The sequence below is a fragment of the Rhinolophus sinicus genome, linkage group LG03 (genome assembly GCF_036562045.2).
Source record: "Rhinolophus sinicus isolate RSC01 linkage group LG03, ASM3656204v1, whole genome shotgun sequence".
NCBI classification, from domain to species: domain Eukaryota; kingdom Metazoa; phylum Chordata; class Mammalia; order Chiroptera; family Rhinolophidae; genus Rhinolophus; species Rhinolophus sinicus.
This window is the reverse complement of record NC_133753.1, coordinates 124,015,607-124,037,610: the sequence shown is the minus strand read 5'-3', so window position 1 is coordinate 124,037,610 and position 22,004 is coordinate 124,015,607. Positions and strand designations below refer to the sequence as shown.

The 22,004-nt window shown below is 40.4% G+C and overlaps 1 protein-coding gene across 2 annotated transcripts in view; it reads right to left on the bottom strand.

The window, feature by feature from the left end:
- Positions 1-22,004, bottom strand: part of EPB41L4A (erythrocyte membrane protein band 4.1 like 4A) — a 235,008-nt gene that overhangs the window by 27,881 nt on the left and 185,123 nt on the right. For both annotated transcript variants that reach the window (XM_019727789.2, XM_019727788.2), the window contains exons 16-17: positions 8,611-8,658; positions 7,513-7,590 (exon numbers count right to left, since the gene is read on the bottom strand). In XM_019727789.2, coding sequence (XP_019583348.2) covers positions 7,513-7,590; positions 8,611-8,658 — 126 coding nt within the window. The remainder of the gene's footprint in view (positions 1-7,512; positions 7,591-8,610; positions 8,659-22,004) is intronic.

Genomic DNA, 22,004 nt, shown 5'->3' with positions numbered 1-22,004 from the left:
CAGGTCCCAACTGATTGTAGACTTGTGTTTCCAATCAACTGCACTCATTTTTGGATCACCTGCTATAAACCAATCTTTCTTTTTTTTTCTTTTTCAGTAGTTTTTCTTCCCTAGGGAAATTTATGTTGGTTCCAGGCATCTGTCAACATACTCCCTGAAGACCAGCAGGCAAAAAATTCATTTGCTTTTCCCAGCCTTCCCCGTCCATCAATAAATTATTCTTATTTGCTCTTAAAGGTAGCTTCTGTCTCTTCCACTTACTCTTTATGCTCTCCCTACAAAATTGGCTACCTTTGGTGCAATTTCCCTTTCAAACTCCCCTTCTGTTTTCCTAATTTTTCAACATGCTTCGCTCTCACTCAGTAATCTCCTGGCACTCCTCAGTTGCTGCAGCTTTGCACTTCCAGTTATCTTTGTCAACTTTGATTATGCTCTGGAAGCCCTAAATCATCCATATCAAATGTCTAAATCTTGAGATGATTTACTAAAGTGGAAATTAGAAACCCTTGCAATCTGTAGCATGGTGAACATTATCTGTTTCCATTGGCTCTGTATGAACTGCTGTCTCCAGACCCACAATTTTCACCTAGTTTGCAGCCCTTACCTAAATCAGAAGCAGGGCAAGAATGTTTGCAAGAAAACAGTTACCTATTTTCAGGCTATCTGGAAGAAACGCCCCCACTGGTTTAAGCTTGCTATCACCCAAAACACACTTTTTTAGCCTAGGGCATGGGAACAATAAAGTTGTTTCATTTTTTTTTTTTTAAACCACTCTAACAACAACAAAACCCTACCAAAATCATGATCACCTAGATTTGCCCTATTTAGATGTTTTGTCCCTGCTAGTTGCAGTGCCACAGAGGACAGTTTCTTCTTTTTATTTTTTTTTAAGAAAAATAATTTTTAAGACCTTGCAGAACATATTTAACATATTTAAAACCATCTTAATCCATTATGCAGATACAGATTCTACAAGACATCTACAAGGCAGAAGGAAACAAACAACATTTGTGGCAGCGCCAATTCATGTTAGAAACACTGACATCCTTTTTGTTAAAGGGAGCTGGGCCCCCTTTTACAGATACAAAAGGGACTTCAGCTAACAAGGAGCAGTGCTGACTGTTCTCATGAAGCTAAGAGTACCTGCCTATGCGTGAGCACTTTCTGCTTTTCAAAGCACATCCATTATCTCCTGGATATTTACAAACCTCCTAGACACAGAGCTCTTCAAAGCAGGGTCAAATGCAACTTCCTAGCGTAGGCTCCCTACTTCTTTGTTCCGTGGTCTATTGCCCTGGCATGGGCACACATGGGCACACACACAGCCTCACATAACTCATGTATCTGTGATGCAAACATCCCAGAATTAGGGAAAGGTCCAGTCTCCTGTTGCCAATTTACTCTTGTCCTGCTCTTACCCCAGATTCTCTCATTTCTCTTAACTCTCTTAATCCTGGCCAAGCTCCAGAGTTACCTTCACTTTTATGCTTATGCAAAAAAACACCATACTGCTTCTCTGAGTCACTGCCCCCACTCCCTCCAAATCTCCCACTTCAAAATCCTAAAAGCCTAGCCACACATCAAAGCTAATGACTGAGTAATCCACAGATTCTCCCTGGTGAATGCTCAAAGGACTGCTGATTTTCATCAATAGCACAAAGGATGTTTCACAGACTGGTTTCTTTGAATGTGAAGAATGTTTTATTAAGCTCCAGGTATTTTCAGGGACAACTGGTCTGTGAAAGGTAGCATGGCCCATAGGCCACGAATTTAATCAAACTTCTAGAGACAAGCTGGCTGATCCTTCTGATCTTAGGTACAAGATGCAAAATTCTAACTAGTGGAAACTAATACAGTCTAATAATATTCATATAGATCATTAACTTCATACTCCTTGCACTTGGTAGGTTCCCAATCTAATGAATTTAATTGAACCAACTTCCAGAAATCGGTATAGCAAAATGATCTCTACAGAAAATTTAAGCATTTTAGTTTTTAAACCTACCAGTGAACTGAATTACCAATTTCATTTCCCAATATCAATCTGTTCCTTCACTATTTAAATAATAACCGTAACTTTTTTTTGGGGGGGGTCACACAGATACCCACTTAAGAACCTGATAAAAGCTACAGACCCTATCACCATAAAACTGAACACTTGGAAACACAGAAGTTCACAAACAATTTCATGGGGTTATGAGACCCCTAAAACCTATCCATGAATCAGAGGATAAAAATGACTGGTCTAAAAATACAAATGTGTAAAGGTAGGGAAGGTGGAAGAATGGAAGACAGAACAAAAAAAAAGTGGAAAAAGCTGGAAAGGGGATGGAAAATAGGAGGGACAGGCAAAAAGAAGTGGCAGTAACTACAAAATTAGATCTCATACTGTGTGGTTTTATACACAAAAGTGCTCTCACCTCTTATATTTCATTTGATCTTTACAGTAAGTCATTGAACAAATAGGTCATATTACACCCCACTTTAAAAATGAGAAAATTCAGATTTAAATTGGTTAAAAGCGTTGCCCACGGTGAAATATATCAGTACATGGCAGAAGCAAGATCCTGACCCACTTCACTGTATTCATCTTTTTTTGCTTTTGTTTTTTTGACACATCATTGACTTCTTTTAAGTATAGATGGAATTCAGAAAAGGCTAAAGAAAGGAAGGAGTAGGAAAGAAGCTAGGGGAAAAAAAGAGAAAGGACCTGGGTAAGGAAAAATAATGTGATAGATTAAAAAGGGAGTCCAGAGAATCGAGAAGATGGGGACATAAGCAGAGTAGCATGCTAAGGGGGAAATAAGGACTTTCTGTCATCTTAGATGTTGTAACAAGAAACTGTGCTCTAGCTTCCAGCTTTTTATAAAAAGCGAGTAACAAACTCTCTTCTCAAATATCAGAACTGCAATCTTGAGTTCTCTGTCATTTAAGTCACATATTTCCATATCTTGAAGTTCCTTTTCTGGAGACTTTTCACTTTCTTTCTGAGCTGTCTTGTTGCTTTGGTTATTCATGGCAATTACGGATTTATTATTTCTCTCCTAGACATCTGCAGGAGTGGATTTTGCAACAGGTTGATAGGAAGAGGTCTTTCTTTTGTTTTCTAGTACTTGTTGGTAGAATGTTTTATTTTCTCTCCGACTGCAGTCTTTTTTTCTCTCTCACAGGGTAGTGCTATGATTTCTCTGCACTATTCCAGCTTCTCACACAATGGGGGATTCCCTGGGAGACGGGTTTCTCCTCTGTTAATAGTTCGCCTGGGTCACAGGGCGCAGTGTCCCGGTGGGTATGCGGAGAGCTTTTGATGTTCCAAAGGTCTTCTAGCTCCAGATTCAGAGCCCATATGTTTCAGCAGTTCTGTTTACTCCTGCAGGGATCCGCCCAGATAGGTGGGGTCAGGGGCGGGGTGAGTTGTGAGAGGTGGCCCAGAGCAATGGCGGCGACCACCACCACAGCCGGTCCTGCTTCCACAGCTCCCTCCCTTTGCCAGAACTAGTTGGGCTGTGAATCTGTGTCTGTGGTCCACAGTTCTCAGAACAGCAAATATTCTGTTCTTTTGATTTGACACAGCTACTGTTCTGCTTCTAGCACCGGGCAGGTGGGGGTGGGGCAAGCTCTGGGAGGGTCGGGAGGGGGCGGCTAGTCTCAGTGCCTAAGGCTTCCGTTCTCTGCTCGGCAGTGAGGGCTTAAACCACCATTTTCAGCCTTCTTCCCTCAGTCTTTGCTCCAAGGTCTCTGCCGTGAGCGTTGGGTTCAGCCGTGTTATATGCTGTCCACTCAGCCCTGTGGGCCATAAGCGGAGCCCTAGCAGTCCGATCTCCCGCAGCTGCGGTAGTTCCGGGAAGCAGCGAGCTCGGAGCACTGAGATAGGTCTGCGTCCTGCGCCCGTGCGGCTCCGTCTCCGCACTTCTCCCTTCCCTCCTCCCCAATCGCGAGATTCGCACCTTTAGGTGAATTCAGTAGTGGGCCTCTTCATCTTGCCTGTCTGCTGTGCAGGGTGTCCTTTGTGAAGTTATTGTTGTTCGATTCGTTGTAAATTCCAGGGGAGCTTTACAGAGGCTCACCTCATGCCACCATTTTGATGACTAGATCTCAAATATCAAAATTTAGAAAACTGTAGGATACTCATCCAGATGATGAAAATAGTAAAGAAAGAACAACTGAAGTAGAAAGGGGTAAACAAAGACATAAACCAATACCCCCCGAATAGGAGGAGGCTGAGGCCTACTGGTGTTGGAGGAAACCATGTAGAATAAAACCCTATAGTTAATGCACAACTGACCAAGGAACCCTCAGACATGTCACCTCAACAGGTCTGGACACAAAGGTGAGAGAGGGATCCTTATCTACAGTGACACTTCTCGAAAACTGAAACTATTCCAGAACCCTTGTTTCTATAATATTAGCCTTCCAGACTTGATGTGGATTATGACTTTGTTTTTAATGGTTGTTAGAAGCCACAGCTACTGCTTCGGATAAAGTTGATTTGTAAATGTTGCTTTACCTTTTGCTTCCCCTCAAACAAAGTGAGAGGTGTTTAAATTGTTATCCATGACAATGGCAAAGCCACTTAAGCTCCAGTGGGTAGACTTTGTGAAAAGAGTATTTCTACAGAGTGGCTGAAACTTAACAGGAAAGATGTCCTTATGTTTGGGGGAAAAAAAACCACAATTCAGCAGGAGGAGTGGCAAAGAGAACAACATCCTCAAGACCTCACGTAATCCCCAGAAAGTAAACCCATCTGACTGTCCAGAGTTCCACTGGACAGACACATCATAGGCTTCAAAACAGAGTTTGAAAAGCAAATCTGCACAGTCTTTACCCCTCTGCCTCAGGCTCCAGGTCCCAATGGGAGATGGGCAAGCAGGCTGTGTGGTGTGCAGGCTCTGGTTTTGAAAGTGATGAAGCATCCAGGGCTGAATTTAGAGGCCTGCTGGCAGGAAGTAGAACATTAGCATGTTCAAGATGCAGCTTGTCCCATTCTAGAGTTACAAGAGTCCTTTAATGAAAGCACGGAGGATGCTGTGGAGACCTTGCCTCGGTCACATTGTCCCTGAGATAAGGGAGGACAGATGAAGTTGAAGAGATGCATTCTCTCAGCCTCCTAAAAACAGAGACTTTTGCACAAGGAGTAAGTCAGATATCAGGAGACACGCCCTGATCACAGACAGAAGACATTGGGACATGTAGCAGGGCTACAGTTTATATATTCAGACCTAGGCATCCTGATGCAGAATGAGTGGGTTCTGGCAAAATTTAAAAGGCTAATAATGAGGTGGAGGGGTTAGTGGCAGCATGGCATAATAGGCAAGTGGCACCCAGAGGCAGTCATGTGTTTGCAGCCTCTACCTGCACTCACTGTCGCCTGCTGCACGAGAATTTTCAGGAGTGAGGACTGGAACTGGAAGACATACATATTTCTTCCTCTGCTCACTTTTTGCTATGCCCCTAAGAGCTAGACTCTAGACCTTACCTTCTGCAGACACAGGCAACTTATGAAACCCTAGAGCAATATTTCTGCAGGTAAAAATAAATGAGTTTGAAAGCCTTTGTGTCAGAGCGTATTTGGAAAGTGATTTCTCATTAATAGCCTTACAAAATGCATTAGCATTTAAACATTCAGAACCACCATCATTCTAACACATACTATTTATACAATACAAAGAAATCCAACCTTAGAAAATGTTCATGGGGAGGGGGAGGGGTGAAACTATTGAGGGAGAAAACACATACAAGGAATCCTGAAGCCAATGCAACTAGATCAGTAATGAGCTATTGAAGGATTTGTTGGCAACCTTGACACAGTGTTTCATTTTGAACAGCAAATGTCACCACGGGCACACCCCTTCTCCCCCCCACCCCGCCCCCCGCCAAAGACACTGTTTAAACAGCCCACCTTCTGAGAAGTTGAGATCAGAGTACCTATGAGCACAATTTAGAATACACCAAGCCAAACAGAAAAATATTTGTTAAGATACTGGCTTGATCAATAAGTACAGATGGGGGGGATTGGTTGTTGGTTTTGCATTGTTTGTGCAAATACTGACTTTTAGAGCAGGAAGAGGGCACTCAGGGAGAGCTGCCCTCCACACTTGGGTTTTTACAGATGAAGAAACTGAAATAATTGCCTTGAGAAGAGTGTCATAACACACCTCTATGTAGTGTGAATCCAGCCCCTAAGAAGGCTCCACAGACAAAGCTTTCCTAAGAAAATGGTCCACTGTCACAATGCTGTCTGGGCTATTATTACACAGGCTTTGTAGTTAGAGAGGGAGGCTGATTCAGTGTGTGCCAAGCACAAGGGCTCCAAGCACGAAAGAAGGACCTTGAAGATTATCTCATCCAACTTCCTCATTTTACAGAAGAGAAAAAGACGACCCAGAAAAGGAAAAGCAAAGAGGTCAGAGTTCCACATCAGGTAAGAGCAGGTTTCCAACAGTAACACCACTGACATATTTTTGGACCAGATACTTCTTTGTTGTGGGGGGCTGGTCTATGCATTGTAGGATGTTTAGCAGCATCCCTGGCCAGTAGCGATCCCCCCACCCAAGTGTGACAACCACAAGTGTCTCAAAACAATATCAAATATCCTTGGGGGGTGGAGGGGGAGGACAAAATTGCCCTCGGGGTAGAACCACTGGATTAGAAACTGGTCCAACCAGCAACCAAATCCCTCTCACTCCCAACCTGGTGCTTTTTCACTATGTGAACACTTGTTTTCAAGTATTTTGTAACCAGGGGGAACTGATTAATGAATTAAGACATAACTAATACTGGGGAGGCCAGTTAGCTCAGTTGGTTAGAGCGCGGTGCTCTTAATAACAAGGTTGACAGTTCGATCCCCATATGGGCCACTGTGAGCTGCGCCCTCCACAACTAGACTAAAACAACTACTTGACTTGGAGCTGATGGGTCCTGGAAAAACACACTTAAAATTTTTTTAAAAAGACAAAACTAATACTGATTCCATATCAAATGATGTTATTTACAAGCTCTTAAAAATGAGTCTTAAAGATATGAACAACTGACTACATTTCCCTACCTAATGGTGTGTGCGAGACATGAATATAAATACATATTTGCATGGACCTATACATGAAGTTGAAACTGTGGAATCTATGAAACAATGAGTCTCTTGTTTTTGGTTGGGTAAAATATAGTAATGTCATGTTAAAAGACACTTTAGGGAGAAATCCCTCTACCAGCAGTAAAATTTCTTACCACCCTTAGACAAATTCAATACACGTTGCACCTAAATACAGATTATCTCTTTTTTTTAATTAACAAGAAGGAACCTCATTGTCGAGTTGTTTAATCATCTTATTATAAAGATAAGAAACTCAGTTCAAAGAGCTGAGGTTTCCTAAAACACTTCAAAGTACTGCCAGATTCCTTCTTAAACACAGATGAGAAAATCGGGCTTAAAAATAAATTAGGACACCCAGCTTTTACCACCGACAGCAGCGTCTGATTTTGGAGTTCCAGTTAACTACAATATTCCAATATTACCTGTTTCTCTTTTTCCGGTGTTCTCTATTAGAATTTTCTGATTCACTACCACTGCTTGTGTTACAGCGTGAGCGCGACCTGAAGACAAAATGAGAGAAAAAGAAAAACCCACATTTATGATAAATGAAACATTTCAGAAAGGTTCATGTCGGTTCTTTGGAATGAATTCGATAGTACAATTACTAATCTGAGCATACGTATTATCCCTCCCCCAGTCACTATTTCATAATTCAGCCAGACATCTGGAAGAGTCTAAAGAAACATGAAAGGAGATTCAGGTAAATGTCTCCATACTCCCGGAAAGGACCACAACATCAAGCACTTCCAACAGAAGTCTGACATGACAAAGCAACAAGCCCATAGGGTGGACTAAACATGGACACAAAATCCTGTCACACTATCAACCCCCCACCCCACATCGAGAGAAGTACAGTTTATTTCCCTTCCCTTGAATTTGCCCTGGTCCTATGGTTGATTTTTATCAATAGAATGAGGTGGAAGGGATACTCTACCAGTTCCTGGATTATCTCTTAACAGGGCTGAGAGCTGCTTCCTCTCAGCCACCATATAAAGAAGCCTAGGCTAGCCATGGAGAGAGGGAGGCTCCAGGCCCCCACCCACTCTGCCAAGACACCAAACATGATGGAGAAAGGTCTCGACTAATCCAATCTCAGCCACCATCTGAATGCAGCTTTATCTGATACTAGCAAGACTAGTTAAAGAACTGCCTGTTCAATCAACAGAATTATAAAAGAGATATATGGTTGTTATTGCTTTAAAAGCCACCAAATTTGGGGGTGGTTTTAATGTAGCAATTAATAACCGAGATAGCTCCTCTAAGATACAAAGGAGCAGAAAAAAAGAAAATGGTAAGGATGCTACAGAATGGAAGACTGAGAACCAGATGAAGACTTTCAAAACTGGTATTAGAAAGTGAAAAAAGAATTTTATAATACTCTGAAAGTAGCCAGTAATAAAACAAAGAAAAAAATGCCCTACTCTTGCCTCAACTCTGAGCTATGCTAATCTGCTAATCCTTCCTCCCTCTCCCTGACTCTCCTGTTCCAATTTTGGGTCTTTTTTTTTTTTTTTTTTTACCTCCTCCTTTGCTTTAGATCCGAGTCTTCACCACTGTTATGGACTTTCCTATAGGGAAAAACAAAAAACAAAAAAACAAACAAGGAAGACATTCAAGAAAATGAAAATTATCAACTGGCTTTTAAAAAGCATACCAAAACAAGTTCCACTTCAGTTAATGCATATCTGTTATGTATTCATTTGTTCACCAAACATTTAAGTCACACATACATGCCAGGCCCAGAAATATAACCTAACACCAACTGGCCTCAAGAAGCCAGCAATCTAGTGGCGGCTGCAAGCAGTCTACAAATAACAATGCGCACCATGTCTGTTCAATTCCATTCACCCAATGATGGCGTTACTCTGCAGTTCCTAGGTCTGCGATTCACCAGCCGCGTTCTGCTGTAACTTGATGTCAGCTCTCATTCGGATGCCCTTTCCTCCCTGGCCGCCCAGTCCTTCTCCTTTTTCCTAATAAACTCACCATCATGCAGCAACCCGCATCATGGTCACACTCTAGATGTTTCTACCATCAGGAACCACCTCCAAACACTCTGCTTTCTCACCACAATCTCCTCTCCTTCCTGCTTGCCACTCCTGTTCACCTTCAAAAAGCTTCGACATGGCCTTCTGGCTAAATATGCAGGCTCTGGAGCCAAACAGCCTGACCATGAACCCCTTCTCCTCTCCTGAAGAGTTGTGTGAGTGAAACACATTACTTCTCAGTTTTACTAGAACCTCCCACAAAGGGTTGTTAGGAGGATAAAATGAATTATACATTTAAAACACATAGACTAGGACCCGGCCCATTGTAAGCACTCAATGTATGTTAGCTATTACTATTATTGCTTATGCAACCACTTCCATTCCAGCTTCCTTTCACCTCCAGAATACTACTTGTCTATGGACCTTGCAACTTTCCATCAGCTCCTCACCTTTCTCCTTTCCCTCCCTGACTCACTGTAGATTCCTGTCATCTCAGTAGCATGCATGCCGGTACTCAAAACTTCCTCCAACTCTCTGGTTTGTGTTCAGTATTTTTGGCAAGACCCCATGCATGGCTGAATCCAACTATCCAGGTTTCTGAGCTGGCCCTCAACAGCTGGCTGAGCAGTACCAGACAGAGTTACACAAAAAGCATATTAGTTACACTAGAAATTCATGTTCATAAGCCACAGTGGACCCACAACATGGCCCAGCAATCCTACCACCCTTCTCTGATCTAGGTACTCTATTGCTGCAAAGCAGTTTTAAACTCTTTTCACTTTGCAGCCCTCTGATACACTGTACCTCTGCTTCAGCAGATGACTGTTTTCTCCTTCCAAAGAAAAAGTGGCCATCAGATGGTAATTCTTTCATCTTCCTGGCACCCAAAATAAAATTTACCAGCATCTCCGTCTCTGTTATTTACAGATCTGTCCTTACAACTAAGGTCAGTCCCTCTGCCTGCGCTATGAAGGTCCCATCACCTCTGGTCTTCTCAATGACTTTCATTAAGTACCCTCCTACCTCTCATATATTCAACTTGTCCTCATAGAAAATTCTGTTACCAGCTTTTCACATTCTCAAGTCTCTCCTATTTAAACACACACACACACACACACACACACACACACACACACACACACACGCCCCTACTTGACTCCACATATCTCCTTCATCTCCTGTCCAGTCTGTCCTTTATAACTCAAAGCCAAACTTCACGAGAGGTGTCTAAGCCCCTTGTCTCCATTCCCTTCCTCTTTATTATATGTGCCTTCACACTCTGGTCAGGGCACAAACGGCTCCTTAAAGCCACCATCATAACTTACATTCCCCCATTTCTTCAGTACACTTACATCAAATAAATGACTTGATATGTCTCTGTCCTTACACCAAATTTCTGGATAACTATTTAGTATAAACACAACTATTAAATATTGTTCACAGATAATCTATATAGTGTTCAAGAAATACAATTCTATTCTTGCACAGGTTTTACAATTTTCTTAGAGATGAAAATTGCTTAGTTTTCTATGTAGCTATTGGTTGCTTAGTTTTCTTTGTGCTTATTATTAATTCTTCGTCCAAACTCTCTGAGACAGCTGCAAAACCCCTCCCGAGATGGATGAATACTCAAATAATTTACAAGTTCCATTTACATCCCTCCTGAAGCCCTCTGCCCACAGGCTCTCATCTGGATGGTCTCTTGTCTAGTGCTTTGACAGATGTCACTTTAATTAGCTCCCTTCACCATGATCCAGGGAATTCGTTTTACTTCTTTATATGATGAATACCATATTTCCAGGTCTCATGGCTTCTTGTTGCAGTTTTGGTGGAACGTAACTTCCAGTTGTTAACAGGGAAAATATGCATGGCAGGAACATTTTTTGAGAGCTGGAATTTTTGAAAATCTATTTATTCTATACATATAATTATAATTTATCTGGGCATAAAAATCCTAAATTCAAAATAATCTTCCTTCAGCATTTTGAAGTCAATGCTTCATTTTTATTTTTCTCTCTGATATTGCTGTTAAGCAGTTCAATGCCACAATTCTGACTTGTCACCATTTGTGCATGGGCTTTTTTCTTTCTCTCTTTTTACCCCCTATTTCTCCCCCACTCCAAGTTTTAAAAATTCTTTCTTAATCTGTAATGTTTTGAAATTTAATTATAATGGATGTTGGTATGGATCTAATTGTTCAATATATTATGCTAAACTTAGCTTAGTGGGTTGTCTATCTATAAAGTTGGATCATTCAGTTTTGGAATATTTTCTTGTATTATTTCTGTAATAGTTTCCTCTCCTGCATTTTCTGGGGGTTTTGCCTTAGAAATTTCATTCATTGAATGTTTGATATCCAGGTTTGAAAATTTTTTATCCTTATTTCCATATACTTGTTTTGTTTTGTTCTACTTTGGGGAAGGTTTCCTTAACTTTATCTTCCAACCCATCTACTGATTATTTTAAATTCTGCCTCATTAATCGAAAGTCTAAGAACTCTTAGCCTTCACTTTTGATATCAAATTTTTCATTGTTCCAAAGATGATAATTATACTTTAAACATTTTTTTCTTTGTTTCTTATATGGTCTCTATTTCCTATGAGTCCCCCACCCACACATACAAAATTCCTAAATATTTGTTTCAGTCTTTAGCTTTCCAAACCGAAGTTATCCTCAAATGACAGGGATTACAGCTCTCTCTTCATATTTAAGCATTAGGCATAAAGAAACACAGAAACTTCTGGATGGCAAGCATGTTAACAGATGGCTCCACTGTCATGTGGAGCAAAGCAGTGTGGGTAGTTTCAACCATTTCATTTGAGGATCCTTTGAAAGTTGGTATCTGTAGGTTTTTCCTCTTGTATCTGTCCATTTCTTACAATGAGATTCCCTAATCTCATGCCTGGGAGCTACAAGTCTGGCTTCTAGCATTCTGGGAATGAAGAGAGAAGGGAACCATTTAGTAAGCAGATTTTTCACTCTCTTGATTTTTTTCCCTATGGCCACAATTTCTCTTTTTTACAAAGCTAATCCTCTTCAACTAAGCCAGATAAATGCTAGAGTTTCTCACAGCTCTGTCTTTGTCTTTGCATTCTATCTAAACTATCTATCTAAACAGCCCCATCTCTATTTCATATTTCAGTTAACATCTTTAAGAAATTTGTATTTCAGTCCAGACAGCTAATCCAGCTCCTGACTTATATCCAACAATCCTTGTGACTCCTACACTTGAACTTCTCAAAGGTACCACAAATTCAACATAACACAAACCCAAACAGTTGTCCCTTTCAAACCTTTAAAGTCCTGGTGATTCTTATTTCAGAGCATCGCACTTTAATTCATGAAACTGTACAAGCCTAAATTTCATTCTTGACATCTGTTGCTCCTTCACCATCATACTGACCCTTCTAGCCCTATTGATTTTACCTCCCGATAGGTCTTGAAATCACTCACTTCCATATCACCACTTTGGCTCTAGCTCCCATTCTCTTTTGCCAGGACTCATATGATAGCCGGCTCCATGGTCTGTTTCCATCCTCTTCTACCTTTTCTCCATGGAACAGTAAGTATCATCTTAACACTATAAACGTGACCTTGTTATCACCCTTTCTAAAACGACTTGTCTAATGACCAAAATCCTCAACAAGGCTCAGGTGTGTAATGAGGTCGGGCCCCATCTTTCTCTCTGGGCTTATTTCTAACACTTTTCTATTCACTCTCAATGCTTGAGCAACACTGGCCTTTTATCATTTTCATGAATTCTCCCTCTCCCATCCATCCCAAGGCCTCTACAGAGGCTAGCCTCGCTACCTCTCTCTGCCTGCTCTTGTCTCAGATTCCAGCTCCAGCATCCAGCCTCAGGGAACCCTCCCCAACCTCCTTGACTCAGCAGCTCGGCAAAACTTCCCATAATAGTGCTGGTTACACAGGTGTTTGGATGGTAAAAAATCATCAAGCAGTTATTCTCATGTGTAATTTTCTGTATGCATGTTAGGTTTTCATAATTTTTAAAAATCCCCCTAAGTATAACTCTCCTTCAAGAACATATAAAAGTCGATCACGAGTTCCGGAAAAATGGCGGAGTGAGGTGAGCCTCTGTAAAGCTCCCCTGGAATTTACAAAGAATCGAACAACAAAAACTCCACAAAGGACTCCCTGCACAGCAGACAGGCAAGACGAAGAGGCCCACTACCGACTGAAATCACCTACAGGTGGGAGATTCGCGCGCGCGAGCGGGGGGAGGAGGAAAGTGAGAAGCGGGCGGAGACGCAGCTCCGCGGGCGCAGGACTCAGACCCAGCTCAGTGCGCCGAGCTCGCTGCTTCCCGGAACTACCGCAGCTGCGGGAGATCGGACTGCTAGGGCTCCGCCAGGGCTCCACAGGGCTGAGGGGACAGCATATAACACGGCTGAACCCAACGCTCACGGCAGAGACCTCGGAGAAAAGACTGAGGGAAAAAGGCTGAAAACGGTGGTTTAAGCCCGCACTGCCGAGCAGAGAACGGAGCCTTAGGCACTGAGACTAGCCGCCCCCTCCCTCCCCTCTCAGAGCTCGCCCCGCCCCCACCTGCCGGTGCTAGAAGCGAAACAGTAGCAGTGTCAGATCAAAACAACAGAAAATTTGCTATATTTGAGAACTGTGGCCCACAAACACAAATCCACAGCCCAACTAGTTCCGGCAAAGGGAAGAGAGCTGTGGAAGCAGGACAGGCTGTGGTGGTGGTCGCTGCCATTGCTCTGGGCCACCTCTCACAGCTCACCCCGCCCCTGGCCCCACCTATCTGGGCGGTTCCCTGCAGGAGTAAACAGAACTGCTGAACAAAAGAAAGACCTCTTCCTATCAACTTGTTGCAGAAGTCACTCCTGTAGATGTCTAGGAAGAGAAATAGTAAACCAGTAATCGCCATGAGTAACCAAGGCAACAAGATAGCTCAGAAAGAAAGTGAAAAATCTCCAGAAAAGGCACTTAAATATACAGAAATATGTGACTTAAATGACAGAGAATTCAAGGCTGCAGTTCTGAAAAAACTCAACGAGATACAAGAAAACACAGATAGGCAGTTAAATGAACTCAGAAACTCAATTAAAGAACAGTATGAGCATTTTACGAAAGAGATTGAAATTTTAAAAAAGAACCAAATAGAATTTCTGGAGATTAAGAACTCAATAGAAGAAATTAAGAATGAAATAACCAGCTTAGGTAGTAGAGTTGACCAGATGGAGGAAAGAATCAGTGACATCGAAGATAGAAACCTGGAAATGACACAGATAGAAGAAGAAAGAGACTTGAGACTTAAAAGAAATGAAAGAACTCTACAAGAACTTTCTGACTCCATCAGAAAGAGCAATATAAGAATAATGGGCATACCAGAAGGAGAAGAAAGAGAGAAGGAACAGAGAATATATTCAAACAAATCGTCGATGAGAACTTCCCAAATTTGTGGACAGAACTGGACCCTCGAATCCAAGAAGCAAATAGAACACCTAGTTACCTCAATCCCAACAGGCCTTCTCCAAGGCACATTGTACTGAAGCTGTCTAAAATCAACGACAAAGAAAGAATCCTCAAGGCAGCCAGGGAAAAGAAGACGGTAACTTACAAAGGAAAGCCCATTAGATTATCATCAGATTTTTCAGCAGAAACTCTACAAGCCAGGAGGGAGTGGAACCAAATATTCAAACTATTGAAAGAGAGAAATCATGAGCCAAGAATAATATATCCAGCAAAGATATCCTTTAGATATGAAGGAGGAATAAAGACCTTTCCAGACATACAGAAGCTGAGGGAATTTTCTAATACACGACCTGCACTACAAGAAATACTAAAGGAGGCTATTCGACCACCATCAACAGGGACAATTTGTGGCAACCAAAACTCAAAAAGGGGGAGAATAAAGGCCTGAACCGGAATATGGGAATGGAGAAAGTAAGCGTGCTGAAGAAAATGGAATACTCTAAATATCAAACTTACTTTTACATAAACTTAAGGGTAACCACTCAAAAAAAATCCAGAACTGAAATATATACTGAAATAAAAGAAGAAACAGAGGGAAACATCATAGAATACCACCACACAGAAATAATAGACAACAACAAAAGGCAAAGAAACAATGGAGACACAGCCTTACCAGAAAACTAAAGATAGAATGACAGGAAATTCTCACATATCAATAATCACCCTAAATGTAAATGGACTGAACTCACCAATAAAAAGGCACAGAGTAGCAGATTGGATCAAAAAACTAAACCCAACCATATGCTGTCTCCAAGAGACACATCTCAGCTACAAGGACAAGCATAGACTCAAAGTGAAAGGGTGGAAATTGACACTCCAAGCAAATGGTGCCCAGAGAAAATCAGGTGTAGCCATAATGATATCAGATGAAACAGACTTCAAGGTGAAAAAGATAACAAGAGACAAAGATGGACATTTCATAATGGTGAAGGGACTGTAAAACAAGAAGACATAACAGTCATCAATATTTATGCCCCCAGTCAGGGAGCACCGAAATACACCAAGCAACTACTAACAGAACTAAAGGGAGAAATTGACCAAAACACAATTATACTAGGGGACTTAAATACATCATTGACAGCTATGGATAGATCATCCAAACAGAAAATAAATAACGACATAGTAGCCCTAAATGACACATTAGATGAAATGGACATAATTGACATTTATAGAGCACTTCATCCTAAAACATCAGACTACACATTCTTTTCTAGTGTACATGGAACATTCTCAAGGATAGACCATATATTGGGACATAAAATCAGTCTCAACAAATTTAAAAAGATTGAAATCATACCATGCATATTCTCTGATCACAAGGCTTTGAAATTGGATATCAACTGTAAAAAGAAAGCGGGAAAAAACAAATACATGGAGACTAAACAACATACTTTTAAAGAAGGACTGGGTCAAAGAAGAAATTAGAGGAGAGATCAAAAGATACATAGAAACAAATGACAATGAAAATACATCCTACCAAAATTTTTGGGATGCAGCGAAAGCAGTTTTAAGAGGGAAATTTATCTCATTACAGGCCTATCTCAAGAAACAGGAAAATTCCCAAATAAATAACCTCATGTTACACCTTAAAGAACTAGAAAAAGAAGAACAGGTAAAACCCAAGGTCAGCAGAAGAAAGGAAATAACAAAAATTAGAGCAGAAATAAATGAAATAGAGAACAGAAAGACAATAGAAAAAATTAATGTGACAAAGAGCTGGTTCTTTGAGAAGATTAACAAAATTGACAAACCCTTGGCTAGACTTACTAAGATAAACACAGAGAAGACACTGATTAACAAAATCAGAAACGTAAAAGGGAAGTTATCACGGACACCACAGAAATACAAAGGATCATCCAAGAATACTATGAAGGACTATATGCCACCAAATTCAACAACCTAGAAGAAATGGATAAGTTCTTAGAAACATATAGCCTTCCAAGGCTGAACCATGAAGAACTGGAAAATCTAAACAGACCGATCACCAGTAACGAAATTGAATCAGTCATCCAAAACCTTCCCAAAAGCAAAAGTCCGGGACCAGATGGCTTCACTAGTGAATTCTACCAAACCTTCAAAGAGGATCTAATACCAATTCTGCACAAACTCTTCCAAAAAATTGAAGAAGAAACAGTACTCCCCAACACATTTTATGAGGCCAACATTACCCTGATACCAAAACCTGGTAAAGACAGCACAAAAAAAGAAAACTACAGACCAATATCTCTGATGAATACCGATGCAAAAATCCTAAATAAAATTCTAGCAAATCGAATACAACAATGCATTAAAAAGATTATTCATCACGACCAAGTGGGGTTCATCCCCTGGGCACAAGGATGGTTCAACATACGCAAATCCATCAATGTGATACATCACATAAACAAAATAAAGGACAAAAATCATACGATTATATCAATTCACGCAGGAAAAGCATTTGACGAGATACAACATCCATTTCTGATTTAACCACTTAATAAAATAGTTATAGAAGAAAAATACCTTAACATAATAAAAGCCATATATGACAAGCCCTCTGCTAATCTCATAATTAATGGAGAAAGACTGAAGCCCTTTGCTCTACGTTCAGGAACACGACAGGGATGTCCCCTATCACCTCTGCTTTTCAACATCGTGTTGGAAGTCCTTGCCAGAGCAATCAGGCAAGAGAAAGAAATCAAAGGCATCCAAATTGGGAATGAAGAAGTTAAATTATCACTCTTTGCAGATGACATGATGCTATATATAGAAAACCCTAAAGACTCCACCAAAAAGCTATTAGAAACAATCAACGAATACAGTAAAGTTGCTGGCTACAAAATCAACGCACAAAAGTCCATTGCCTTCCTATATACCAACAATGAAATCTCAGAAAAGAAATACAAAAACAATTCCTTTTACAATTGCATCAAAAAGAATAAAATACCTAGGAATAAACTTAACCAAGGATGTGAAAGACCTATATGCTGAAAACTATAAGACTTTTCTGAAAGAAATTGAAGAAGACACAAAGAAATGGAAAGACATTCCGTGCTCATGGATTGGAAGAATCAACATAGTTAAAATGGCCATATTACCCAAAGCAATATACAGATTCAATGCAATCCCCATCAAAATCCCAATGGCATATTTTAAAGAAATAGAACAAAACATCATCAGATTTGTTTGGAACCACAAAAGACCCCGAATAGCCAAAGCAATCTTAAGAAAAAGAACTATAATGGAGGTATCACACTTCCTGACTTTGGCTTGTACTACAGGGCCACAATAATCAAAACAGCATGGTATTGGCAGAAAAACAGACATATAGACCAATGGAATAGAATTGAGAACCCAGAAATAAAACCACATAAATATGGACAGATAATTTTTGACAAAGAAGCTAAAACATACAATGGAGCAAAGACAGCCTCTTCAATAAATGGTGCTGGGAGAATTGGATAGCCACGTGCAAAAGAATGAAACTGGACTGCTATTTGTCACCATGTACCAAAATTAATTCAAAATGGATCAAAGACTTAAGCATAAGACCTGACACAATAAACTGCATAGAAGAAAACATAGGTACTAAACTTATGGACCTTGGGTTCAAAGAGCATTTTATGAATTTGACTCCAAAGGCAATGGAAGTAAAAGCTAAAATAAACAAATGGGACTATATGAAACTTAGCTTAGTGGGTTCTCTATCTATAAAGTTGGATCATTCAGTTTTGGAATATTTTCTTGTATTATTTCTGTAATAGTTTCCTCTCCTGCATTTTCTGGGGGTTTTGCCTTAGAAATTTCATTCATTGAATGTTTGATATCCAGGTTTGAAAATTTTTTATCCTTATTTCCATATACTTGTTTTGTTTTGTTCTACTTTGGGGAAGGTTTCCTTAACTTTATCTTCCAACCCATCTACTGATTATTTTAAATTCTGCCTCATTAATCGAAAGTCTAAGAACTCTTAGCCTTCACTTTTGATATCAAATTTTTCATTGTTCCAAAGATGATAATTATACTTTAAACATTTTTTTCTTTGTTTCTTATATGGTCTCTATTTCCTATGAGTCCCCCACCCACACATACAAAATTCCTAAATATTTGTTTCAGTCTTTAGCTTTCCAAACCGAAGTTATCCTCAAATGACAGGGATTACAGCTCTCTCTTCATATTTAAGCATTAGGCATAAAGAAACACAGAAACTTCTGGATGGCAAGCATGTTAACAGATGGCTCCACTGTCATGTGGAGCAAAGCAGTGTGGGTAGTTTCAACCATTTCATTTGAGGATCCTTTGAAAGTTGGTATCTGTAGGTTTTTCCTCTTGTATCTGTCCATTTCTTACAATGAGATTCCCTAATCTCATGCCTGGGAGCTACAAGTCTGGCTTCTAGCATTCTGGGAATGAAGAGAGAAGGGAACCATTTAGTAAGCAGATTTTTCACTCTCTTGATTTTTTTCCCTATGGCCACAATTTCTCTTTTTTACAAAGCTAATCCTCTTCAACTAAGCCAGATAAATGCTAGAGTTTCTCACAGCTCTGTCTTTGTCTTTGCATTCTATCTAAACTATCTATCTAAACAGCCCCATCTCTATTTCATATTTCAGTTAACATCTTTAAGAAATTTGTATTTCAGTCCAGACAGCTAATCCAGCTCCTGACTTATATCCAACAATCCTTGTGACTCCTACACTTGAACTTCTCAAAGGTACCACAAATTCAACATAACACAAACCCAAACAGTTGTCCCTTTCAAACCTTTAAAGTCCTGGTGATTCTTATTTCAGAGCATCGCACTTTAATTCATGAAACTGTACAAGCCTAAATTTCATTCTTGACATCTGTTGCTCCTTCACCATCATACTGACCCTTCTAGCCCTATTGATTTTACCTCCCGATAGGTCTTGAAATCACTCACTTCCATATCACCACTTTGGCTCTAGCTCCCATTCTCTTTTGCCAGGACTCATATGATAGCCGGCTCCATGGTCTGTTTCCATCCTCTTCTACCTTTTCTCCATGGAACAGTAAGTATCATCTTAACACTATAAACGTGACCTTGTTATCACCCTTTCTAAAAACGACTTGTCTAATGACCAAAATCCTCAACAAGGCTCAGGTGTGTAATGAGGTCGGGCCCCATCTTTCTCTCTGGGCTTATTTCTAACACTTTTCTATTCACTCTCAATGCTTGAGCAACACTGGCCTTTTATCATTTTCATGAATTCTCCCCTCTCCCATCCATCCCAAGGCCTCTACAGAGGCTAGCCTCGCTACCTCTCTCTGCCTGCTCTTGTCTCAGATTCCAGCTCCAGCATCCAGCCTCAGGGAACCCTCCCCAACCTCCTTGACTCAGCAGCTCGGCAAAACTTCCCATAATAGTGCTGGTTACACAGGTGTTTGGATGGTAAAAAATCATCAAGCAGTTATTCTCATGTGTAATTTTCTGTATGCATGTTAGGTTTTCATAATTTTTAAAAATCCCCCTAAGTATAACTCTCCTTCAAGAACATATAAAAGTCATAACTGTACATGCATTTTTGTGATTTGTATATTTCTTCTCTAACAAATTGTAAGCTCCCAAAGGGCAGAGACTTTCTCTAGTGCTATTTCACAGAGTCGCATAAAGTAGGCACTCAATAAATATTTTTCAGTGTAAAGATGAGTGAGGATGAAAATAAATTATACTGCCAGAAAGTATGCTGTCTTTCTTTTTCCAGAACAGGAATGCTTAAACAAGTAGGCTTCAGGGTCTCCATGAACCTTGAAAATTACATGGAGTTTGTATGTGTATCTTATTATGTAGCCCTCCCCACCTCAAGGAATGAATTCTATCACCCAAAAAGTTTAAGGACCAATGTTCTAGATTCTGCCAGAATTTGACAGATGTATCTATCTAATGACAAACAACTGGCAAAACGTGAAATCTTGATATCTTTTGCAAAACATGTTATCCTGGCATCCATTACAAAATAGAATTTCCTATTATTAAATTTAACGTCCTTGAGATTCTTCCATGCTGACGACAAATCTCAGTTTTAAGTGTCAGAGTTAATCCATCTACGTAGGGATTTGTGCCCAGGGCAAGGTAAATATGTGTGAAGATAAAACAAGACTGACAAGGACAGAGACGTTTATTTATAAGCTGTTTATAGTGACAAGAAACAAATAATGAGCTTTAGCTCTTCCACAGCAATGGCTAGACTCCTCAAAACACACATGCCGAATAAGAGACCTTTCAAGTGACACACAGAACCAGACAGAAGGCTCTGTGGCTGCTCAGACCAAAATCAAAATGGTCTTTCTCCTGGATGGTGCCAATGAAAGGATCCTGTAACCACTCAACACAATTACTTCTCTGTATTTCACAGGGAGCCAACAGAAAATGTATCTCAACATAGAAGCCATTAAGTCTGGATTTGAGAATGTATATGCTCCAAACTATTTCAAGCATTTAGTTTGAAAAAAAAATAATAATGTAAATTTTGGTACTTTTTAGCAAAACTTGATAAATTCATTTTTTAATATATTAAAATCAAAATGACCATCTATTCAACGTTATTACTTTATTTAGGGAATGACGACAAAATACATTAATAATTAAGTTTGAAAAACTGTAAAAATCCTATCTAACAATAATCATAAAGTGCTAAATTCTTAATATATTTATTGATTGTCCCTACCCACCCTCCCCCCACAACACACATGTACACACAAATGCACTTTAAAACATTTCCTAGTGGTGTTGTCCAAGCTGAACCTCTCCTTCACAGCAGAGGAGGGCAGAAAATCTTTCCCCCTGCCTTATTTAAATGAGGTTCATTATCTCTGCCTTTTTCAGATGTACAGACCTGAATCCAAATCCCAGATGTGTTACAAAGGACAGTTACCATCATGTACCCGAGCCTCAGTTTTCTCAGCTGTTAAAGTGAGATGACCATGCTGGGCCAGGCACTTTCCATCGGTACTTAGACCCATCCCAACCCATCTATCACCTTCCTGGGACTGCCAAGACTAGACACCTGAAAATTACATTTTTCTGGACTCTTTTGCCAACTGAGTTCCACTTAGAGTCACTCAGGTGAGATTTAAGGCAGGAGAAGAGGGGAAGCAATTGTGCTTCTGGCAGTAGCTGTGGCATCCATACTGCACACCTGAGAAGTTTGGGGGTCCACAGCGTTAGCTATGGTGGTGGTACCTCCAGCAGTGGGAGCCAAGAGTCGTTCCTACAGTGCTGGTGCCAAAAGCAATGTCATCAGTAAGCACAGGCGCATGAGGGCCAGCTCAAAGGCAGAAGCAGCTCTGGATATCTGGGGATCAGCCTCTTCTCTGCTTTTATTTCTCCAGCCCAAGGTCAGTACAGTGTCCAGATCTCAGAGTTGCACCACTTCCTGTCTTTTGTTCCTCCAATCCTACTCACATTTGTG